This window comes from Corvus kubaryi, unplaced genomic scaffold (genome assembly GCF_017639235.1).
Source record: "Corvus kubaryi isolate FWS band 111438036 unplaced genomic scaffold, C.kubaryi_AGA036_p1.0 37394, whole genome shotgun sequence".
NCBI classification, from domain to species: domain Eukaryota; kingdom Metazoa; phylum Chordata; class Aves; order Passeriformes; family Corvidae; genus Corvus; species Corvus kubaryi.
This window is the reverse complement of record NW_024581133.1, coordinates 5,181,424-5,204,764: the sequence shown is the minus strand read 5'-3', so window position 1 is coordinate 5,204,764 and position 23,341 is coordinate 5,181,424. Positions and strand designations below refer to the sequence as shown.

Genomic DNA, 23,341 nt, shown 5'->3' with positions numbered 1-23,341 from the left:
AAACCTTCTGCTCCCCTGTGGAGAGGAGCTGCTCGTCAGGGGAACAAAGTAAGCAAGATCTTTAAAGACCTCAGTGAAATGGCACCTCAGCTTTTCATCCTGTTCAAGTACAGGTGTTTTCAGACTGCTTGAACTGACCATTCTTGAATAAAGTTCTTACCCGTGTTGTGCCTTGTTATAGGTGGTCTTCCCCTGCTGTGCAGCTCATCTGGTGTGGAACACATTCTCCACTTACTCAACCCTGTAGCTGAGTAAACAGCTGTGATGTGCTTGGACTTTGAGCTGTTCCTCCAGTGTGTTCAGCTGAGCTCTGTGACAGTGTGGAAATGGAGGGGTTGGAGTCAGAGGATAAATGAGGCTTTAACAATATGATGCTTCAAAATATAATGAAGGAATAGAGCAGACTTCCTTGAGGAGGGTTGGTCTATAATGCAGTTTTTATTAGCTCACTTAGCTCTCTGTGGCTTGATTCCAATAGCACTCCCTCATCCACTAAGCATGGTTTGTTGGGTTCTCTACAGTCTGTTTATTCCATTTCTTCCCTTGAGCTTCATGCTGCTCACTGACAGAGTTATGTGGTAGGCAAAGGACACCTGCTAATGCTGTAGGACTGTGTGAAGGTGTTACCCAATATTTCTCTCTGTACCTAAAAGTTAGCTTGACCTCTTCTACAAGGACCTGAAGCTCTACCCTGTAGTTACATAAGGTAGTGGTTAGGGAGACAGTCCCAAGTCCCTGCACCTTATCTTAAAGGAAAGGCTCATGTTATTTAAGCAAACGTAATTATTTGATTACTGCAGTTAATCGATTTCTGTGAAGTCAGAGTCTGGTCCTGTCTTAGTTTAATCATGTTCATGAGGTGTGTGCAATAAAAGCTAGTGCAGGGGTTTTTCAATCCATTTGAGACAAACAGGAACCAGATAAGGTGATGTAACAAAGAGTTTACATAGCAACCTTAGGTCATATGTAAAAGCTGCCTCTCCTGCAGTAGAACTATTTCTGATCACTTAAAACGATATTGTTGGGAAACAAAGGCAGTTCCTGTAGTTGGAAGGAAGTTAAATTCAAGGCTCATTTGACTGTAAATTAACAGAGAAGTGAGAGTGCTAGAGAGCCTTTGGCCCTGTTTGCTGTAGATTTATTCTTGGGTGCTTTTTTTAAGCAACCTGCCTTGTGATGTACACCCAGCCCTCTGAGGTGCTTGATTTCTGCTCTGAAGGAGTAGAACTCCTCAAGGGCAAAGTAAAAAGCTCTAGTTCAAGGCACCTGTCTTTGACTGTGTTGATGGCTCCTTGTGCTGTGAACTTATCCCTGTAACCTCACAGTACCTCTAAATTTAGTATGAGCCAAGTATTGTAACTCATGAAAAGGTCAAATTCCAGTGAAGGCACCAGCCAAGAATTTTTTTTTTGAACAGGGTGTAAACAATACTTGCTTGTTTCTGTACTTGCCAACCAGCCAAATCCTGGCTTGGGTATGGCCCTGGCACAGGGAGGGATTTGCACTGAGGACTTCAATAGGCTGTCCAAATATTGTTCTTTGAAGCATCCTGGTGATGGGGCATGTCAGTGTGCCCTCTTTACTGGGAGATAAAATCTGTCACATGTTGGACAACATACCCATGGTGGCTTTGCCAGGCTCCTGAGGACTGCACTTTATCTCTCATGGCCACATCTAACCCTAAACTTAAGTGCCTTAAGTGCTCAGCTAATTCTTCATTATACCCTCTGTGCTTTGAGGTCTGACACTTAGCTGGCTCTTTTAAATGGCCAAAAGTACCGAGTGATGCATCAAGATGGCAGCGTTTCCTTCTGATGTGTCCTCTGAGCCACACTGAAGGTAATGGGAGGTTTTGCTCCAGGTGAGCTTGGGCTGGGTAGATGCCAGTCTCGAGATAAGTGGTGTTATGACTTGCCTTTTTGCTTAAGCTGATGAGGCATAGTATTGGTGTGGCCCTAAAATACTCATATCTATGTCATTTTCAGGGAACAAAGCAGTTTAGACTTAACACTTTGCTATAAAAACAAAGGCTTTTTTTTATGCAAGCACTGGGTAAAAGGATATAGAACTGCGCAATAAAGCTTGAGGCTTTCTTCATGATTCCTCTTGCACAGGTTCTGTACTTGTGTGGCTTGTCCTCCAGTGCTTAGTCATGCCTTTCCCTTGAGGACATGTGCTTCAGAGCCTTTCCCAAGTGTATTCATCTTCATCTAGATGGTCTCTAAACATCACCCTCTGCATTTAAACCATTGAAAGCTCAGCAGTGAAACACTTTTGTGCACTTTCTGGAGTGAGATTTGAATAATATTCTGGCATAAAACTTGTCTTTGTAAAAAAAAGCTATGCAGTGCTCTGACTTTTTGCCCTTTCCTTAATAAAGTTCCTTTCTCCATAACATGGTTCTAAATAACTTACCTGATAGTGATGGTGTATCTTTCAGAAAAGTCATTAGCTTTGGCTGATATTAAAGATGATTAATTTCCTGGAAACATTCCATAAAGAACTGACTTCAGCCTTCCTCCTTCAAAGAGGTTGGAAAAAACCCCACCTTATTTCTGATCCTAGTCTGCTTTGGCACAACTCTTTAAAGTAGGGTGGTTTTGCTTTCCTCTTGTCTGATATGCTTGCTTTCACAGTTTTATTCCCAACCAGACACTAAAATACATGAAACCAGTCCAAGAAATGTCTGATATGTTAGTTAACAAAGTCTGCCTGTTTAAATCTGTCATAAATGGCCTCTTTGGCTCTTCTGAGTCCTAGTGGGTAAGAGTATTACACTACTTGGTAAGCTGTAACAGAATAGGAAAGGGAATTTTTAGACTCTCACTGTTGGCCAGGCATGTTCCAGTGTTTTGGTGTCCAGCTGAGCTCTGAGATCATCAGTGAGCCAGAATGCTGAGGGGTGGGGAGGAATCCATGAGGCTTTTGTACCAAGCTGCCCTTCCTGGAAATGGCATTCCTTCAAGATTCTTCAGTCCATGTAATGGAGAATAGAATATCTTGTTAGTGGAGCCCCTTTCAAAGAGGCCTTTGCTCTTTGTGTTCCATATAGCTGCATCTTTGCATTAGCCCAAAGCATTTCTAATGCTTCAGTGAAATAAAAGTCTGCCAGGCTTTCAGTGGCTTGTTAAAAGGCCTGAGGGGGGAGGATCCTATGGGAATGGCTTCCTTTAATATCTCTGCTTTTTTTAATGTTGGCTTTCCAGTATGAAGAGTCAGACTCTGCTTCCATGGGTGGAGGAGCTGTAAAGCTTGGTAGCTACCAAATCCTGTGCGTGCCTTGTTGAGTCACAGTGAAGTGACTTCTGTCCCTGGAAGAGTTTCCTCTCCACAGGAAACCTGGAACTGAAATGCGTACAGCTCTTGGATTTGTTGACAGTTGTGAATTCACTTACTGTACAAGTAAATATTTTGATGTCTTTCCCAAAAACCCAGTGTTTTTGAAAGGATACACAAAGAATTTGCTGTAGCTCTACTGGTTTTTGTTGTACTTATGTCTGTTCCTGTCTGGGAAGGGTGGGACTTGGGATTTTTTACTCATTATACTTGTACAGATGAAGTGCCCTCTGTTAACAGTAATGCTGAAATGTTTCCTATAATATGATTTTCCAGCTTTTTGTGATGAAAGGGCAAATGAAAAGACCACAAATCCAGCACTTGCTTTCCAGTGATTGATTTTAAAGTTATCCCTCAGTTACAGCTGGGACTTAAAAACATTGCTTGAGAAGGCTGCTTGTCTTTGGGGCTGTCATGCCTGTAAGGGATTTAATTGCACAATTTTATTTAAAAAAAAAGATGTTTCAAAAGAACATCCTTGGGGCCAAGAGCTTCAGCTTCTTTGGGTTCTTCAATGTGGATCTCAAATGCTGTGATGGGTGGAAAGGCTTGATTGCTCCCAGTGGTATGCTTTTTGGTAATTTTGCCTGGCCTGCCAGAAGTGAATGCAGTGTTTTTTATATGGAAAAAGCCAAATGTTTGTCCAATTAGGTTAATGCTGACCCAGTTAGAGGGGATTCTAGATTAAAATTTGTCTGGCTCAACCCTGTGGTTATCTATCCCTCCTCTTTTTTTTTTAAACAGACAAGTTTATTGGGTTAATGCAAAAAGGGCTTAACAAAACAGAAGCAAGGTGACCTCATCCCAGCTGGTTAAAGAGGGAGACATTTGTCCTCTGTGATTAGAGGCAGAGCTCAAATCCATTTTCGTAAGGTAAACCCTTAAAATTTTAGAGCCAAGTGCCTTGACTCAGCCCTTGCAAATCTGCCCTGGCTGAGACAGGTTTGTTTAGGTCTTCAGAAATACCAGACTTTAGAGGGAGTACCTCAAGTGACACAGCTGAATCCATAGGGGTATGGAGTCCTCATGGACTGGATCCATTGCTTAAATAATCACTGCAGAAAGCTGTGCACTTGAAGCGGTGCCAGCTTTGTGTTACATCTACAGACTGATCTGAGCTTTTGGGTACAGATTTTGACAAACACACGAACATCTAGCACATGTTTGAGGTGCGTAAGTTCAGTGAATGTGTTTAGACTGTCTAAAATGGAAAATACTAGTTCATAAGTGTCAAAGCATAATCCTGCCTACCAACAGCTGATTTTTCTGGAAGTAATGCCAAGCTGGAATGCTGTTTTAAGGGAGTGACAGGCTAACATGAGATCTAAAAGTATCAGAAAAGATGTGGTGTGTTTGTCATCTGAAGATTATATGGGAGAGAACATTCTCAGGGAGAGATAGAGTTTAGTTGGATCAGCTATATTGAGTCACTAGTACAAAATCCTAATGACTAATTGTGCCCAGTTTTATTTTTAGCGAGTTCACTAAGGTGAACACTGTAAACAGCAACCTAGCTTAAAATCCAGGAGTCAGTGCGTTCTCAGAGATTAGCGTATCTTAATTTTCTGAATAAAACAGTGATAGGAAGATGTCAACAGAACTGCTGGGAGTTTGATCTGGCAAAGATTTGCTTGAGCACCTGGTTGTCCTTGAGTTCAGGAACTGGTCTGCTCTTCTGCCAGTTGTACCTTCCCTGGTGAAGCCATTGCTGCGATTTGCCTGTTGTCCCCTACAGAACTGATGGCAGTGTTGGTGAAAGTTTACCAGGTAGAGATGTGAGGTAACACACTGCAGCTGAATGTGGTACTTGAACTCCTCTCATGATGCCAATGCTATCTTCTGAGTAGAAGAATAAATGGCTTTTTATGGCCCATCCTCTCCCTTCTACTGTGAAGCTCAGAACTGGAAAATAGAAGCTGAAAGAAAAGCTGTCCAAGATTAAATGTCTCTGCTTCCCTCACTCTGTTCTGCTAGGCAGATGGTTGTGGTGGCAGGAACTTGCAGCTTTCCAGCACGTTGTTAGTCAATAGCTGATGTTACGCGTGTCTTCTTCCAAGGGGTTTTGGTGTAGCTACACTGAGTACAAAAAGTACTTCTGAGGCTCTTTACTCCTGCGATGAAGAAGAGTGAGGCTTTGGTATGGTCTGTCCTGATGGTGTGTTTTCCATTTGGAAGCAGCAGCTGTGGTAGAGAGCAGACAGTTCTGGAGCTTTTCCTGGAAGCTCTGATTCCCCATCGATTTGTTGTGCCTGTGGTAAGGCAGTTCTAATTGCAAGTATTCCTTACACTTCTATGGTCACAGGCTGGAAGCTTTCTCTTTTATTGGCATCATCATATTCTTGTAACAAGCCTCCTTGCATGTGCACTAGTGTTAATTAGGTGACTGTGTCTGAGCTTCCTGTGGCTCCCACCGTGTTGAAGTGTGATGCGTTGTAACATCTCAAAAAGCGAGTGTGGGAACAAGCAGAGACTGTTTACAGGCTTCCATCTGTAGGAGTGAGCTGCCTTGCTAAGCCTGAATAAAAGTAGCAGGAAACTTCTTTCAGACTGGCTTCACACTTTGGTAACAGTGTAGATATTGTACAAAGTTGAGAAGTGTATCCTGCTAACCCTAGTTGTTTAAATAGGAAGAGATTTGGGCAGGTTTTCTGACTACAATGTCTCTCTGTCTTGCAGAGATGAAGTCTCTCTGCTCATCAAGTTGTGTTTGCACACTGCAATTGAGTTAATATGCTTTAGGCAAGTGATCTTGTCTGGAATCGGTCCACTGGCAACAGATTTCTGATGCAGATGGATCAGACTTGGCTATGACTGACTACACAAATAGCTTGCCATGTCTGCGATGGGACCTTTGTATAAATTTGTGTTCATCCTTTCCAGCTGAGAAATGCAGCTTTATCAGTAATAATCAATTTGCTTTTCCTCCCCTCACAGGATAGCTCGGGCAGCACGTGGATCAGTGACAAGTCTACTGAGGACTGGCAATTTTTTCTAGCTTGAAGAAAATTGAAATTGGTAAGACTTGGCTTGTCACTTATCTTACTTGGGTTAGGAAAGACCCAGGGAGAAACCTGTCCCTTCAACAATAAATGCAGCCAGCTGTTTGAATTGTATGTTCAAAATAAGCTGGATCAGTTTAAGAATTTGATTTCAGGCTGGAAGGATATATTTTTTTATACTTTGCTTTTCTTTCTTTACTCTGAAGCCCTTGAAAGATTAGATATTAATCTAGTCCTTCAGCTGCAGAACTGCAGTGAATTAAAAGAAATGCTGAAAATGCCAGTACATAGTGACCATCTTAAGTGCAGGCAGGATTTAGTACCAGTGTTCTCGTGGAACTGCAAGACTCAGACTGAGGAACTAATACAGTCGTTCTTTCAGATGCTCTGTTTCAAGTCTGGCTGCGAAGGAACACCTGTCCAAAGCTGCCAAGGTGCCTTTATAGCCTGGCTTTTCACCCAGCTTCTGTTTGACCTGAGTAGTCAGGTCAAACCTGACCTGCATGTATTGACTGGCTGCAGACCAGGGGTTGACACCTGAGACACTGGTGCAGTTCTAGGGCAGCACTGATTGGGAGTAAATCTCCTTCACAGCTGATCATCTAGTTTTTCTTCTGGTTAGGGTGTTTAGAACAATACCAACTAAATTTTCTTTCAGCTTAAAAGTTGCTGGTCTGAGTTGATATGCTAGGATTTCCTGGCAGTGTTAACTTAACAAATTTAGTTGGTTTGCACAATTGTATGTTTAACCTGACAGTTGATACTCGTATCCAACACTATATTTCTAAAAGCTTTAATGCTGTTTTTTTATCTCCAGGCTGAAAATGAGTGCAATATTGGAAACCTCTGAGCTGCCAGCAGTGTTTGATGGGGTGAAGCTAGCTGCAGTTGCTGCTGTTCTGTATGTTATTGTTCGCTGCTTGAATTTAAAAAGCCCAACTGCCCCTCCTGAACTCATTTACCAGGACTCTGCTTTGGCTCGCTTTCTGCTCAAATCCTGCCCACTTTTGACCAAAGAGTAAGTAGTATATTTTTTCCCATGTTGACCTGTGTTATAGGAAGAAGAGCTGTGCTTATTGATTCTTCCTCATGTATTTCTTAAACTTGGGTTCAAATGGATGTCAGGGTATACTCCTGCTAAAATAAATTATTTCTAAGTCAAGCATTTCTTTATTGTCTCAGGTACCTGGATTTATGACCAAACCTTGTTGTGTGGCATTTTCCACAGATGTATAGAAAAAGTCATCACTGTTCATCTTGCAGAAGCTGTATGCTGATATGCTATACCAGCACTATATAGCCCACTGTCTGTAGAAATGGGGGAGGGGTGGGTGCAGTCAGCACTTGTTCATATTCTTGTACTCCTTTCTATTAGGGAAGGAATGTGTTGGGGCTCACAGGAAGGAGATGTTTTCATGGTGTGTCAGTGCCCTTATAATGAAGACAGGCTTGGCTATTAGTTTTAAAGTGCCTGCTGTTATCTGAAGTATGTTAAGGTGATTGAAAACTAATGAAATTTATTATTGGTGGAGCACATCCTAACTAGTTTAATAAAGTAATGACACAGAGGCCAGCTCTAAGCCTGTTGAATACACTTTCAAATTGACCTTATGTCAGCTGTGTGTTTGAGCAGGCTGGTCCCTGATCTTCCACTCCAAGACCTCCAGAATCAGTGCAGCTGACCTTAACTTCACCAAGAACCTTTGCCAATAATAGGAAGCATTTAGTACAATTTTGTGAGGCTTTGGAGGGACAAGGACTTTGATTACAGTATTTCTCTTCTGCAATCACTTTGAAAACTTGCAAGTCCTATTTAGAAGCTCTAAATACATCAATTATATAGTAAGTGCCGAGTGCAGCTGCATGAACTTTCCTTTTGGATCTCAAAAGTCAAGCTGACTTAAGGATAGTCATTTTAGGGGAGATGAGAGGCTTTTAGCAGTGCTGTGTTAGGTGCCTTGATTACGTAAGGTATAAGATGTTAGGCCATGTGTTCTGTAAACTTCTAGAGCAAACAAAGCATTATCTGTTGAAATTGGAACCCAGAGAGGGTTCTGTGCTGCACTTCAAGTTGGTGGTAACATAAGTGCGTTTGGATTCTTGATTATGTCTAGTGCCTTAACTGCAAAGCAATTGCTTTCCTAAAAAATACAGTGAGGAGGTTTGAGTTACTTGGTACTTTAGAGACTTGCCATCTCAGTGTCGCACTCCAGAATGACATGTCCCTTGTCACTGAAGGAGCAAGCATGAAGCTGTGCTGATTACCAGCCTTGAAGGCATGTTAGTATTAGGCTAGTCTTTGGAAAGGGATTGTCAGCTAATTCAGAGTCCATTTTCCTGCTATTTCAACTCTGTGCTCACAGCACAGGCTCCTAGCACTGCTGTATTAGGGCCATGTCTGTTGACTTTCAGTTGGAGAACAAAGCATTCCCAAAAGAGTGAAAATGCAGAACATGTCCAGCAGTATTTAGCCATCTGCTATGCATTAATTGCAGGAGTGATGAGCTGCTTGCAGAACCCTGGTGTTGTGTTAATAGTGTGCAGTCGTGGGTTGTTTGCCTTCCCTGGATTAGCTGAGCTCAGGCTTGCTGGCTTCTCTGAAAACTATAGCAGTGATCTCCAGTACCTGGTTCTTGGGCAAAATATTGTCTGAAAGGCTTCCATGACAAAAGGCAGCAAACTCAGCTGAAACAAACTAGAACAAATTGTGTTGATAGGTAGCTGTTCAGTCCTCCTACCTCTGTATCTCTGTTAAGGAAGACAGGACTTGGGAATATAATTGCTGTGGGGAATTAGAAGAGTTTACAGGACAGACAACTCTTAAGATGTGTATGCAGTTATTTCTTTTTACTATTCTAGTGTTGTTATCACAGACTTTTTTCAATATAGGAATTAAAAAAAAAATCAGATAAATCCTGTCTTTAGGCATGAAAGTCACCTGGAGACTAAAGGGGAACAAATACATTTAAATTCCTGCAATTATGCATGAAACAGTTTGTAGGATAATTAGGAAAAAGCTATGTGAAAACAGCTTGTGCCATACTCCACCGAAAAATCTTGCAAGGCTTTGATTACTTGCTAATTATTCAGAGTGCTAGGAAAGCTGATTAAGCAGCTCTTTTCAAATTCTACCATGAAAGCAAAGTAAGTAGCCCAGCAATCCCTTCTGTTATATCAGTACTGGGTTTGTTGTCAGATCTGTTATAAGACCAATTCTTCTGTACAGAGGAATGTTCACAGCTTTCAGACTGGCTGTGAACTGGCTTTTGGACCTGGTTTGTTCAGCTCCTGCTTAAGGGAGGAAGGGATGAGGGCACTGCTGTGAAAAACAGGCTGACAGGGAGAAAGAATAACTTTGCTTGCTTCTGCTATCTGTGCAGGTGTTCAAAAATTCTTAGAGTAAACACTTTTGGACTTTATTTTCCCTTTATGGCACAATCCTCACCTCCGGCCTAATTCAGTGTATTGTAGCTGTGGTGTCATTCAGTGAGCCAAGTGGTGGTAGATGAATAATTTAAGAACTTTGAATTGTAAAACTGCCTGAGATGGCTGTGTGCCAGGTACTTTGTACTTGTAGATGTTAGTACTGCTTTTTACAGTTCTGTAAACTGCCAGAAACTTTCTACATGTCCACCAAACATTGGGAAGCAGGAGAATCTGTTTTCCTAGTGCTCATGTTCTTTTACCTGTTTTTCCGTTCCTCTGACCCTGTCCAGCTCTGTACTTTGGCTTACCAAGTGGAGTAGCATAATCAGACCCTTTTCCATTCAAATTGCTGCTTCTTGTATGGAAGCTCTTGCAATTCAGCACAGCTATTGGTGCCCTTGAGCACTTGGGCCTAACTGCTGGTGGCAGCTGTGTCCTTTTCCTGTCTTTCAGAAGGGTACAGAAAGTCCTTCTTCTGCTGTTATTCCTGTAGAAATGCAGCGCTGGCTCTTTGATTTGTGAGGATAAATTTGGCCAGTGCTTGCTGTACTGGGCTAGACTTTTGTGGCTGTTTACAGTTTATTCTAACAAAGTGTGTGTATCTTTATTTCTGTAGAGATGTGGCACGTGTCATCCATGTCGAAAATAATTATCCTCACTGTCTGCACACTTTTTATCATCAGTAAAGGCAAGCTCCTCAAAGATTGAGGCAAATGACTGTCAAGCCTGTTAGTAAACACTGTCAAAGATCCAGCCTAGATCCTTCTCATCCTTTGTTTGCACACCAACCTGTGCTGGGTGAGCAGGCTGCCTGGTACCAGAAGACTCTTTTACGCTGTCACTGCTTTTCCCTTAGATGCAAGGAGATGAGTAGTCAGAAAAGCTGTCTTCAAGCTTTTCAGTGTTCTTTTCTTCCCCCTAATAGCAAGCAGTGTTTGATCCCTGTCAACTCCTTAGTGTTTTACTCTGGGAGGAACACTTCCAGGAGAATAATAAACTAGAAGAACAGTGCTACCCCTGAAGCTTTGGCAGGTGAACATGCTGAGAGGCAGAGAAGAATGGCAGCTCCCTGTTGGTAAATTGAGGCATTGACCTTGCAGAGAAGCACCCTCGGAGGTCTGAGTTTTTGGTGGGTGCTGTGACACTGGCAGCAGTCTTGTGTTCTCCAGCTCTTATCGGCAAGGAGGATTCTAAATGCTGTAAATCCTCATACCTTGTTTTGACTAAAATACTTCTTGTAGTCACTGGTGGGGGAGGAGGGGTTGATGGGCTCTTTACTAAATAAAAGCTTCTGAAGTGGTGAAGGAGGTGGTTTAGTCAAGGAGGCCAGTCTGTATTTTTAAATAGTTCTGACTTCATACAGGTACTGTGGGCAGCAAACAAACACTTCTACTCCATTTATTTCTTTTTTGAGGCTCAGGGAATGTGGAAGTTCCATAACTTGCTTAAAATTTTTTGTTGTGTATCTGCTGTGTCCTCATCACGTTGAGCGGTCTAGCTGAGTTGATGGAGAAAAAGCTGCTTTCTACATATTTGGGGTCAGGGGTTGAACCCTGCAGACTTGTATGAGAGTTTCCTTGATTGGAATTCAAATTGCATTCCCTAGCATCAAATAAAGGACAAGGCTCAAAGCAAGCTTGATTTTTGTAAAGCATTCTTTAAATACCTCCAAACTGCTCTGTAAAGGGAAAAGAATAATCTCTTACCTGTTGTAATGCAGGTAAAAATTCTTAGAATGTCCTGACACTGAGAAGTTGTAGGCTCTGTTTTCTCACCATCAGTATCCAGTGTGCTATAGCACATGTAAGAGTTAATGTTTAAAGTGTTAATCTCCTCAGATGAAATGAAGCAATGCTCCAGAAATAAGCCTGTTGCTGAACTTCCACTTCAGATCTTTGAGGACCTGAATGCTGATGCCTGCTAATAAAAATAGCACAGTTTTTATGTGCTTTGTGTGAGCTGCTTATACAGCTGCTGCTTTCCTAAATTCCTGCATACTGGATGATGTACGTGCTCTAAAATGATAATTACTGCCTGAGAGCCACTAAATTTAATCTACAATCACATGCTGGAATTGTTTTAAATATTAAAATGTTAGGAGAAATTTTTGGGAAACACCTAGGAATTGTCTTGTTCTGGAGCACTGTGGGCAGCCACCTATCAAGATGTGAGGCAGTGCTGCACAGCTGAAATGCAGGTTTGGAGCTCAAACCCGAACAGTGTTGAGCAGATTTATGTAAATGGGTGTGAATTCACTTAACCACCTAAGAGTGATGAACTCTGTACATGTTGGGCCATGTAGGACAGCTTCCATAATAAGTAACTACCATCCCCAGGCCTGTTCTCCTGTCTGCCTCCTGTTACTGGAAGTTACAGGGCTGCTTACTGGAAGACATAACTGCTTCAAATCTTTATCATTACTCAGGGTGCCTGCTGTCTACTGCAACTGACCAAAACGGGGAAATGAGTCAGTTAAAAGCCTTTGGGTCTGGAGTAAACTCAGAAGCCATTTTTGTTTCACAGAAAGAAAAATCTCCGGTTTTGGTACAACATAACTTTTCTTTTGGATTTTTTTATCAGTACGTGCTTGTCTGGGTTGTTGTGTTATGCTGTCATTGTCCTTGTTTGGAGGCCTTGGCAAGAGGTCCTCCTGGCTGGTGTTCACTGCTCAGCTCCTGTCACCATAAGCCACAATTGCATAGCAGTGGAAATGCTGCTTATAGACATCCCTGGGCTTTGGTACCTCTGGGAGCAGCTTCTCTGGAACAGGACACTGAGGAATATGTACTGAAGCATCTCCATGCTGTGCTGGAATAACCTCTGCAGTACACTGCTTTTCAGAACAACTTCAGGTCATAGCAGACAGAGAGGAAGGAGTTGAAAATCTGTTGTCCTTGAACACTTTCCTTGTTTCTACTTGTTATCAATGCTGGAGGGAAGCCACCTGGTTTTGAGCGAAGGGCCCTTCTTTGAAAGACATGGTTAAATTTAGCAGTAATTATAGTTTTAGCATAAAATCTGAAGGACAATACTCAAATGCTCCTTAGACTGAATACTACTTAATTGCTCAGTCTGCATTGTTTCCCTGTGTTGCATCCTGCTGGGCTTGTTTTCTTAAGGTAAACCACAAGAAGAATGCCCTGAGTACATGCGCTTCTGTCTGCAGGATGATTGTTTTGGAGAAGCATCTTTTTTCAGCTGTTTGCCATGAGGAATGTTGACTTCACTACAAAACAAACTGTTCTAGCTCTTGCTATCAGCCCTGGGTAGTTAGGTTTTTTCAGCTGGGTTGAGGATAGAAATGTCTCTGAAACTGTGTAGTAGGCTTAAATAAAATTTATCTAATCTGATCTGCCCTTTCAGAGGGTAAAGGCTTTTGCACAATTCCTGGCAAGTTTTCTCCCTCACCAGTGTCGTTTTGTGTGCCTTTGGGACTGAAGAGTTCTTCCTGTGCTCTCTTCTTTTTGAATGATTTTAGTAAAAGCAAGCTAAGTCCACACCAACCCTGTAAAAAGATGTCCCATCCTTCAGTCTTGTACAGTCTTGTGCTGTTAGGCTCAGTACTTGCTCTTGGAAGTTCTTGTAGACTTTGTCTCATTGAAAGACATAAGTCACACGAATGTTTCAAAAATAGATTTGTCCATTGGCAAAATGGAGGGTCAACAAAAATAGTGTGACAGGCAGATCATGTGTCTGATTCTGCTATAGATTGTAAGGATACCTTGTCCTCAGCTGAGAACAGATTTTACCTGAATTCAGTGACAGAGAGGAATCACTCTTACTGTAAAGGCTTTACCGGGTTTTGTAGTAGGTTAGATTGACAACTTGTTGTAGTAAACAGAAGTAATATCTTTATTAGCTGCTTGGTTTTGCATCAATCTTATACGGTAAGTTCTAATCTGTCTTAATTTTTCACTGATATTACAAGTTCTGTGCTATCTGGGCAACTTTCTTCCCTTTCCCTGTTGAAGTGTTGTGCTGTTCAGTCTCCTGAGCCTGGATACTTAAGGGACGTGGTTTGCCTCACAAGTCTGTTGCTTAAAGGCTGATGGGTCTAAACAAAGTTTTGATAGCAAGCTTTAGATAACAAGCTTCTTCTTGAACACTTGCATGTATTTGAGAGCTTCAACTGCTTTTAAAACTTATGTGCAAACTAGAAATATACTTAATGACTTGGTAGAACTTACAAATATCTGCATCAAAGTACTGTGCACATCACTCATGCTGAAGCTTGGCTTTTGAATATTTGTCTGAAAGAGTGTAGTTACATGCAGAGTGACTAACACAAGCCATCTTTGCTTCAGGCAGTGATGCTTAAGCATGTGGCTGGAGTTAGCATCATAAAAGATAAGCTGAGCATTTTACTTGGTCCATAGGATGCTCAAACACTTACGCATTCTGCAGGGAGTGGCAGTGAATGCTCCCTTGTCCATAGGGCTTCACACAGTTTTAGCTTTGAGGGAAACGTGGAAACTGTAGTTGTCACTTGACCATCATTATGGATGGAGTGAAAGGGATTCCTGCCTTAAATAAAAAACATGTCAAGGAAACTGCATGTGCTGTTTGCCTGTAAAAGCAGTATAAAGGTTTGATTTATTGCACATCAGTACTTAGGTAACCTCCAGCTGGGTTATGCAAAGACAGGTCTGGGGGTTTCTTTCCCCGGAGAAACCATCAGTGACCTGAAGAGGCAGACTGTGGGAAGCAGTGTGCTTGAAACCATTTGCCTTTGTTTAAACTCTGGCAGTAGTGGTGAGGCTTTGAAGACTATTCTGATTTAATCTCTTAACAACATCCTGTGGTATGTGCTGCTGCATCTGTTCCAGTGGATGGCTGTAACCTATGGCTGGGAACTGAACTGTAGGTTAAACATGAGGATGTCTGCAGAGATCCTTGATTTTTGGTTTGTTTTGGTATTTTTTCACGGTAGCAGTAATCAGCTATAACAGCTGTATAACTTAGCTGCTGTAGCTGGACAAATTGCTTTCCTGTTAGCCCTATAGGGTAAGATTTTCAGATAGTCTTTGAATTGAAAAGCACTGTATAGAAGCAGAATCACCAAAACTTTCCAATGCATGTTCTCACCCAAGATTAGAAACCATGAAGCAATGCTGACATCTGAGTCTCCTAAAAGAGCTGAAAATTCTTATTATAGGTTGTATTTGTCAGCTCCCCTCAGAAGGTGCTAGCAAACCCTATCAGTAAAGGATGTCTGTGGGGAGAAAAAAAGACAAAAAGCCAGTCAGGCACTGTCTAGTGTGGAGTATGGCTACTGATGTGAACTGGTGCCACAGTAAATGACTGGGGTGAAGCCAGCTGTTTTTCCTTATGTTGGGAGAGCAGTGTCTCTTCCATCTGGCATAATAGGTGTGTTCAGAGCCCCTGCACTGAGCTGTATGAGACTTGAGCAGAACCGTGTGTAGTTCTTGGGCAACCTGGTTTAGTCTGACAGCCCTATCCCAGTGGGTATTTACTCTGGATTGTGAGAATGGACCCACTGACTACTTTCCAGCTCTAGCAGCTATTGCAGAGGATGAGCTTGTCCAGCCTCTGTCACTGCTGGGAATCTGCACAGTTCTACATTGTGCCTGGCAAGACCCAGTGTGGGGATGCTCCCTAACAGAAGAGGGGTGTGATGCTCCTGGCCTTGCCTGGATCCTTTGAAAATCTTTTTAGTTGAGTGATCAAATCCAGAATGCACTGAGGGCTCATTTACAAGGTTGTGAGCAACTTTTGCAGCCTTTATTGAAGCACTACTTGCTTCTCCAGAAATCTGTTTTGGATCTCTTTGGGAAGTGCACTTGCAAAAATGAGTGAAACTACAGCAAACTGTTGTGTTGCTTTGACTGTAAGAAGTCTCCCTTGTAGTGAGGGTGAAGAATGGGGAGAAAGAGAGCATACTGCTGCCCTTGTCTTGCTAAACAAGCCTAAGTAGTTTTTATTTGATAGGAAGTCTCTTTAAGGAATGTGTGGGAGAGGAGGGAGTTGCGGATATGACACATAAGAGCTGGCATGGGGAAAGGTCCAGCTGTATGAGTAGGCAGTGTCAGAGCATAAAGGTAGGGTTTGTCACGTTCTGGTGGATTATGGGCTTTAGTAAATTTGAGCTGCCTAGTTCTCTTCTTCTAGAAGAGAGAGGAACATGATCTCTGCTTCATGTGCTCTCAAGAAGGCAGAAGGAACAATTGCAGGAAGCCCCAAACACAGCAGGGAGGGACTTGCTAATCCCTCAGGATCCAAGGTGTTGTCAGAGGCTCTCAAGCCTCTTCTGGATAGCCTGGTCTGTGCACCAGAGACCACAGTTCTTTAACTGGAAGTGTGTCTCCCGGGACTGCTGTTCTCCTCAACAATAAATCATTCATGCTTTCCTGTTCAGAGCTGATGTAACTCTCTTTTTCAAGGCATTGGCTCAGTCTCCTTTGCTGAGTGACCAGGTGACTTGCCCACAGGCTGGTGGTGCTAGGGCGCAGTATGTTTCCTGTTAAACCACTTGCAGCTCTGCTTGTGCTAAAACAAAATTGATAACTAAGCCTTTAATGCTTTCCAGCTCATAGCTGTGTTTCTCACGTATCTTTTTTGAGGGCCTGTAAGCCAGGAAAAGAGACAATCTGCCTTGTTACACAGCTTTAATATACCCTTGATAAGCATGAATAATTGGTAGACTCGCCCCTCTTACTGGAAGGGATTTGTTATTCAGTGGAGTTTGGCCAGTTTTGACTGGTTCTTTTAACACTGTCTCAACTTTTACCTAATTCTGAACAGCAAAATCAACCTGTACTGTGCTCTTTGCTTAACTTAGTAAAGCAGTTCTGTGTAAAATGATCCCAACCAGCAAGTCTTGGGGCTTTCAGTTTTCTAGAACTTGCTGTGAATCCTGCTGTATCTGCCACTGACTTGTACAGTCAAGTGCTTACACAGGTTCATGTGGCTCGACCCAGGAGGCTTCAGTGTTTCAATTAAAACAGATTTACAGCACTGTACAGTTCTGGAGGTCACTTTGGTTGGTTGGCAACATGCAGTCCCAGTCTCACCGAGGCACAAGGCCTCTGTGTATTCAGTGAGAAGCATTTGTTCCTCTAACATCTCAATAATAGGGAATGTGTGGGGTTTGGCTTCTGCTGTTGCTATCAATGCTGATTTTTCAGCTTTGAGAGCGTTTTGGTCTCTCCTCTTGTATAAGGCTGCAAAGATCACTGCTGCCAGTTCAGTCATAGCAAAAACAATTCCATATTTGTTATTATATTTGGGAGCTGGTGAGAGATTTATGGGAGTGCTTACCTGTTCTCAAAGGCTCGTTAACACAGCAGGGGTAAGTAATTAAATTATTGCCTTTCAGGTACATTCCACCCCTCATCTGGGGAAAGAGTGGACATATCCAGACAGCTCTTTATGGAAAAATGGGGAGAGTGAGATCACCACATCCATACGGACTTCGCAAGTACCTCACGATGCCAGATGGAGCGACAGCCACCTTTGATCTCTTTGAGCCATGCTCTGAGCACTGCACTGGAGGTGAGTCAAACAGCTGCTGGCTGCTAAGCTTGATTCTGTGCTCTGGGGGACAGATGAGGAATAGAGCCCTCAGAAAAAGCAGATTTCTTTTTTTTTAACTGTCAGAGTTGAGATCTTCATGGTACAATGCTGCACAAGAACAGTTACTGTTATCTTTATTGCTGAAGAGAACCTGAGCAGTGCTTTTCTAATGAGATAAAAGTTCAGTGGCTAGAGCTGGTGATGTTGGAGCTTTGCACATGAGAGTTACAGTTAATTTGAAGTGCAGATGATAATCCTGAATGTAATTTACTGTGCTTACTTGAATTACAGCAATTACTTTCTTGGTTGATGAAATGATATCTTGTTAAACTAGTGAATAGTGTCAGCAGATCAAATATCATTAGATTAGCCACAAAGTAGATGATGGCTAATGTCAGGTGATCAGAATGTCTGTGCTTAGCAAAGCTTCATTTGGAAGATCTCTATTACACCCAGCTCGAGAAGGGAAATGAGGGGGAAATAGTGCAACCAGTCTACTTGGGAGGCTGGACTCCACAGCTTCCACGCATGTCACAGTCAGAACAGGCTGTCAGAAGGCAGAACATGTGTAACATCAAAAGTGTCCTTCGGAGGGAAGAATGTACTCTTGGTCTCTAGGCAGTGCCAGTAGAACTGTTTGCACAGCTTTCCCTGAAGTTAAAAACTGTTCATCTCCCCTAGCATGAATTACTTTTTCACATCTGTAGCACTAGAGCTGCTGGTCTCCTGTCCCATACGGGATTTTTGGCAGACTAGTAGGAATTCTAGCTTGCTTGTGGTAGGTGGTTTCCCACGGATCTGAAATGGAAGCCTTCTGACTCTCTTAATTTGCATGAAGTGACATTTACTTAACTTCCCTCTCTCTCTGAGCACAGATGATGTCACGATGGTGATCTGCCCGGGGATTGCTAACCACAGTGAGAAGCAGTACATCCGCACCTTTGTTGACTATGCCCAAAAAAATGGGTACAGGTGTGCTGTCCTCAATCACTTGGGAGCCCTGCCAAACATTGAGCTCACTTCACCACGGATGTTCACATATGGTAGGTACTTCGTGGCACCTGGGGAACTTATTTTCAAGCTTGTGGAGTTTCTAGGGCTTGATCAGCCTCCTTCAGGATAACACAACTGCTGTACCCCAATGAGGGTAACAGTTTTGTACTGTTTCTTGGGAACTAAACTGAGCTTAGATGGGAGGAAGAGGGCAGGCTAATACTGAATTCACTTTTGTCTCTTCTGCCAGCTCTTACACATGTATTCTCATCAAGGAGGCAGTTTTTTGTTAGAAAACTTTTTTTGGGGAAAAAAAACCCTTTTGTGGCTACCAAGAGCCTGTTCAAATGATTCTAGAGATACTGAAATTGCCAGTTTCATGGAATGTGAAACAAACCTGTCCCTGAAGGATAAATGCCATTTCTGAGGCTTTGTAGGATGCAACCTGAGAGGAGTTTGTACCAGCCTTTCCAGAAAGTACATTTATATCCCAGGAGGGATACATGAGGATTTGCCCCAGATGTAACACAAGTCAACAGCAACAGTTGTAGAGTATGACAGTAAAGCTGCAGAAGTGGTAGTGCTCAATTGCCATGATTTTGGGCTCTCACCTTGAGTATAAGGAAGTCGTTCTTAACCTAGAAATTAAAAGGAATAAATTATTTGAAATTGTGTCGAGGGTGACTCCAGTTAGTCTTAATTGCCCTCTTGGTGAGTAATGTGCTCTTTGTAGAATGGGCCCTCTTTGCCTGTGACCTAATCTGCTTGTTCCTGAGCTCTCTTGAGCCCTCTTCTCCTTCTTTACTGTAAATATCCATAGGTACCCTGTCAATTGTGTGTGGAGCAGATTTGTGTTAGCTTTTGCTTTTTTAAAGTTAGGCAAGCTACTGATTAGAGTTTGGATTATAACAGAATAGTTATCTTGAACAGGTAATTGTCAAAATAGATGTATTGTGCTTTGAGGTGCCAAGTCGAGCAGGCAAGTAGGCTGTAATGCTTTGTTGCTTGTTCTAGAGTTATTAAATATATTCCTCTTTGGGAAACACTTCAGGAATACCAAATACCTTCATTTGTAGTGAGGCCCTAGGCTGTTAACAGCTGCAGGACTACCATGTCTTGAAAACTAAATTTGTCCTCGTTAAAGCATTTGTTATTTTGCTAAAAGTTAAGAGTTTGCTTTCATGGAGCTTTGCTCTAGGCCTAAGGGTGTTATTCTGTAGTGCATCTCTTGAGACATACCCTTCTGAGTCTTTTATAGCCTTGGAAAGGGCAAAGAATGCCTAGCACTTCCTTTGAGCAAGACAGTAAATCACTTGGCAGAGTTGCTTGTTAAGTGCCAGCAAGACCATGAGCAGACTTTACTCTGCCTCCTACCCAAATAACTCAGTGCCCTTTCAGCTTTGCTGTATTCCAGGCATGCTTGTTGAGGAGCAAGTAGCCTAAATTTGGGATTTGCTGAACCCCAGCCTCTATATCAAGTTTGACCTGTTGCTATTCTAGTATTGGATTCCTGAGCTGCCCTGAAATCACAAAGGTCAAACACTGAAGTATTTTGACCACTGGCTTCTTCCAGAGGAAGCCAGAGCAGTGCAGCATTTGTTGTCTTGAAGATTGCTCATTAAGAATGTTCACAAGGAAGTGCCCAAACCCTGCTGAAACACTCAGGAGCTTGCTGTTCCACTGAAGCAAACAAACCGTGGTGCTCAGAGTTTACTCCAGATCTAGGTAAAGCTGGAGTCTGATGTCTGAGGATGCTACAGCTGGAGTGAGGGCACAGTGGAGCAGTGTTAGGTTAGTACAGGGTAGAATCCTGGAATGCTAGGATTTATCTCACTGGACAAGTTCCACAGGAGAGAGCTGAGTTTCTGACTCTGGACAGGAAGAAACATCTGGAGTTCTATTCCTGTTGTCGGTGTGATGCCTTCTGTGATATGCAGCCTTAAATCCAAAAGGAAGGTTAATGAGCTGCATAAACAGTTGATGCCAGTGTACTAATGCCATCACTACTGCAGCTGCTTCTCCATACTTCCTTTTCCTGTACTCATAAGCAGAAGAAATAGTTGTAGGTACTCAGATTGTTGCCTGTGTGGAGGCCTTCAAGTCTCTCAAACAATTGGAGGATGCCAGTACTGCCAGAAACTGGATCCCTCAGTGCCTGCAGCCTGTGGGATAAAGGTGGGTGTTCACTGACAGCAGAACAGATCTGTACAGAGGCACTTAACTATTCTCTTGATGTGGGGATACCCACGTGTCTTTTAGGGAGCTGCAGGATCTTTACCCCTTCACTGGTTACAAAGGGCTGAATGTGTCTGTGCTTAAACCCTTCTCTCTAATTCCAGTGATCACCTGCTCAGTCAGGCTCTGCAGCAGTCTGCTGGCAGCTCTTCCTGACAAGCCACTTTCTTCCCCTCCTGATAGCAGCACGGATTTGGGGATCCGTGGTGGTCTTGCTAAAAACAAAGGAGCAAACTGCATTTCAGATACCCCATTTCACTTCAGAAGTGGTAAACTGCCTCAGGAAAGTAATGATGTGTGCTGGTCCTGCATAGTAATGTCAAGCCCAGAGTTGCTGGACTGCTTCTTAAGCTGTTTTAGAAAGGAAGAGTTTTGATTGTCACGTTAACTGTCACCATGATTTTTAAGCAACTAAATTTCATCTTGCTTTGGCACTCTGTCAGAACTAAGCATGAGCTAAGCTCCACAGGACTCACAGATGTATTGAACACATGTGAATCAGAGCTGTTAAAACCTTAAGGCTATTGAAAAGTCAGAAAGGGTAAGAAAGCTGAATTCAAAGCATGCAACTGAAGCTTCAAGTGAGAATTGAAATGTATCAGATGCTTTTTAACTTTGTTCTTTTTAGGATGCACCTGGGAATTTGGTGCCATGGTGAATTACATCAAGAAGACCTACCCTCAGACCCAGCTGGTTGTCGTGGGCTTCAGCCTGGGTGGAAACATAGTGTGCAAATACCTGGGAGAGAGCCAGGCCAACCAGGAGCGAGTCCTCTGCTGTGTCAGTGTGTGCCAGGGGTACAGTGCACTGAGGTGGGTCTGGGGTCTTCTCCGTGCTGGTCTCTTCTGGGAGTGCAGGAGTGGGCAGATCTTTGGAAGGACAAGGTGAAGATGGGTGTTTCTCTTGCACTGAACTGGTCTGACACACTGATTGTGTAGGACGGCACCTTCCTGAAGGAGCCTGAAGCTTTGTTGATTTGCAAGCACAAGTAAACTTTGTCAGCAATGCAGACAGGTTTTCTGTACCTGGCCAGGTACATGCTGGCAGCTTCTGGACTGTGCATGTGATGCTGTCTCATGGCTGCAGTGTCCTAAGAGGAGGCATTCCCTGTGCAGTCCTGGTGTAATTAACCAGGCAAGCTGGGCAGCGTGATCAGCTGCTGAGCTGATGCCAGGTTTGCAAGCAATAGTTTACACTGTCTCATCACTGTGAGAAAGATCCCGTGGTTCATAATAGCTTGTTTGGTTTCAGTGTGCAGTTTCATCTGGCAGCTCTTACCTGGGAAGACTGGAAAGACACAGCACATTCACTGTCAGTCCATGCTCCCCTCTTAGTGTGTGTCACTGAAACAGTGCTGTGGGCTGATCAGGGGATGGAGAGGTGCATGCAGCTGTGTTATAGGAGTGGGGAAGGTGGGGAGGGAAAGTATTGCAGCCCTAAAGTCTGAAAGTATTAACCTGTTTCCCCACCTGGAAGCCAAGGCTGTGGCACTTTAGGAGCTGTGATGGCTTCACTTGCATGTGTTGATGGAGGGTCCAGGCACAGCACTGCTGCTTGAAAACTGGACTTGACTAATGTACTTTAACCTTTCTGGGTATGCACAGCTAATGGACATTCAAATGCTATAACTGGCTAAGCTGCTCTTTTCAGTTTTTGCTGTCTGTACATGCTGACAATTACTAAGGTGTAGCTGACTGTGCAGTAATTTACCTGCAGTTTTGAGCCATGAGACTATTTACAAGGCAGAAGGGGCTGTTGAGACTCAGGTATTTGGGTCAAGATCCTTTGGGCTGATACAAATGGTGAAACTGTGGCAGGTCTATGAGGGGCTTGCTGTGGAATTTGGCCTCACAGCCTGGTCAAGGTAGCTGGAGCTCTCGATGCTGATGATGCTCTGCCTGTGCAGGGACCAGCTTGTTATTCAGCAGTCTGAAGACACCTTTTATGAATCAGGTTCTTACAGGTAAAAGCAGAAAGCTTTTCCAGAAGCATTAAGATGTGAGTAAAAGCTTGATGTGCATGTAATATTCCAGCTATCTAATCCCTTTTGAGGTCAGATGTGACTACTGCTAAAAAAGTGTATAATCTGCTGCTAGTTCACACCCTTAAAATCTGAACAGATGTACAGGAACAGCTGTTCTGTTTTGTTTCAAGTAAAATGTTCTTAGCTGTCCTGGGGTTCTGGCATAGAGCATCCTTTTGAAGCCAGCTCCTTAATTGCAACCATCAGACAGGGTTTGCAGGGATAATATCTGGCTGAGGTCCACTTGGTTCATCTTCTACAATTATGCAATATTGTGTTCCTGATCTCCAAAATGATGTTGTGAGTAATGCTGTTATGCTTGCATGGCAAAGACAACCTGATGAACAATTCTTCACTTGGATATTTGTGTGGAAAAACAACTGGCTGGGTTTTTTTTTCTTTTCCCTGAGTTTAATGCACCCCATTGTGTGGGTTGTGTGGATTATTGAGCTCTTGCCTCCACCTGCTGGGTAAACATCTCCTAGCAAACCTCCTGCCACAGAGCATCTGCTCTGTATTACTGGACAGCCAGCAGGAAGGCTTTTCAGGTCTTGTGTCTCCCTTCCTAATATCTACATCTGCTGTAAGTGCTAATTAGCTGAAGAGCTAGGAGAAAACATCTACCAAGCAAAAGACAGGAGGAGGGAGGGCCTTGTGCCCTGGATATAAAATTGGGAGGGAGGAGGTGCAAAGCCACTGCCTTCCCAGGTTTGGTCTGGTAGGTTAAAATAGCTGGCTTCAGCCTTCAGGGCTACATGGAAGTGGATTACCCTGGTAGACAAGACCAGTTAGTTTA

The 23,341-nt window shown here is 43.0% G+C and overlaps 1 protein-coding gene across 2 annotated transcripts in view; it reads left to right on the top strand.

Moving 5' to 3' along the window:
* Positions 1 to 23,341, top strand: part of ABHD2 (abhydrolase domain containing 2, acylglycerol lipase) — a 38,889-nt gene that overhangs the window by 3,644 nt on the left and 11,904 nt on the right. For both annotated transcript variants that reach the window (XM_042039032.1, XM_042039033.1), the window contains exons 2-6: positions 6,271 to 6,351; positions 7,153 to 7,353; positions 17,098 to 17,273; positions 18,170 to 18,337; positions 21,151 to 21,334. In XM_042039032.1, the coding sequence (XP_041894966.1) occupies positions 7,160 to 7,353; positions 17,098 to 17,273; positions 18,170 to 18,337; positions 21,151 to 21,334 (722 nt within the window). In that variant the 5' untranslated portion in view covers positions 6,271 to 6,351; positions 7,153 to 7,159. The remainder of the gene's footprint in view (positions 1 to 6,270; positions 6,352 to 7,152; positions 7,354 to 17,097; positions 17,274 to 18,169; positions 18,338 to 21,150; positions 21,335 to 23,341) is intronic.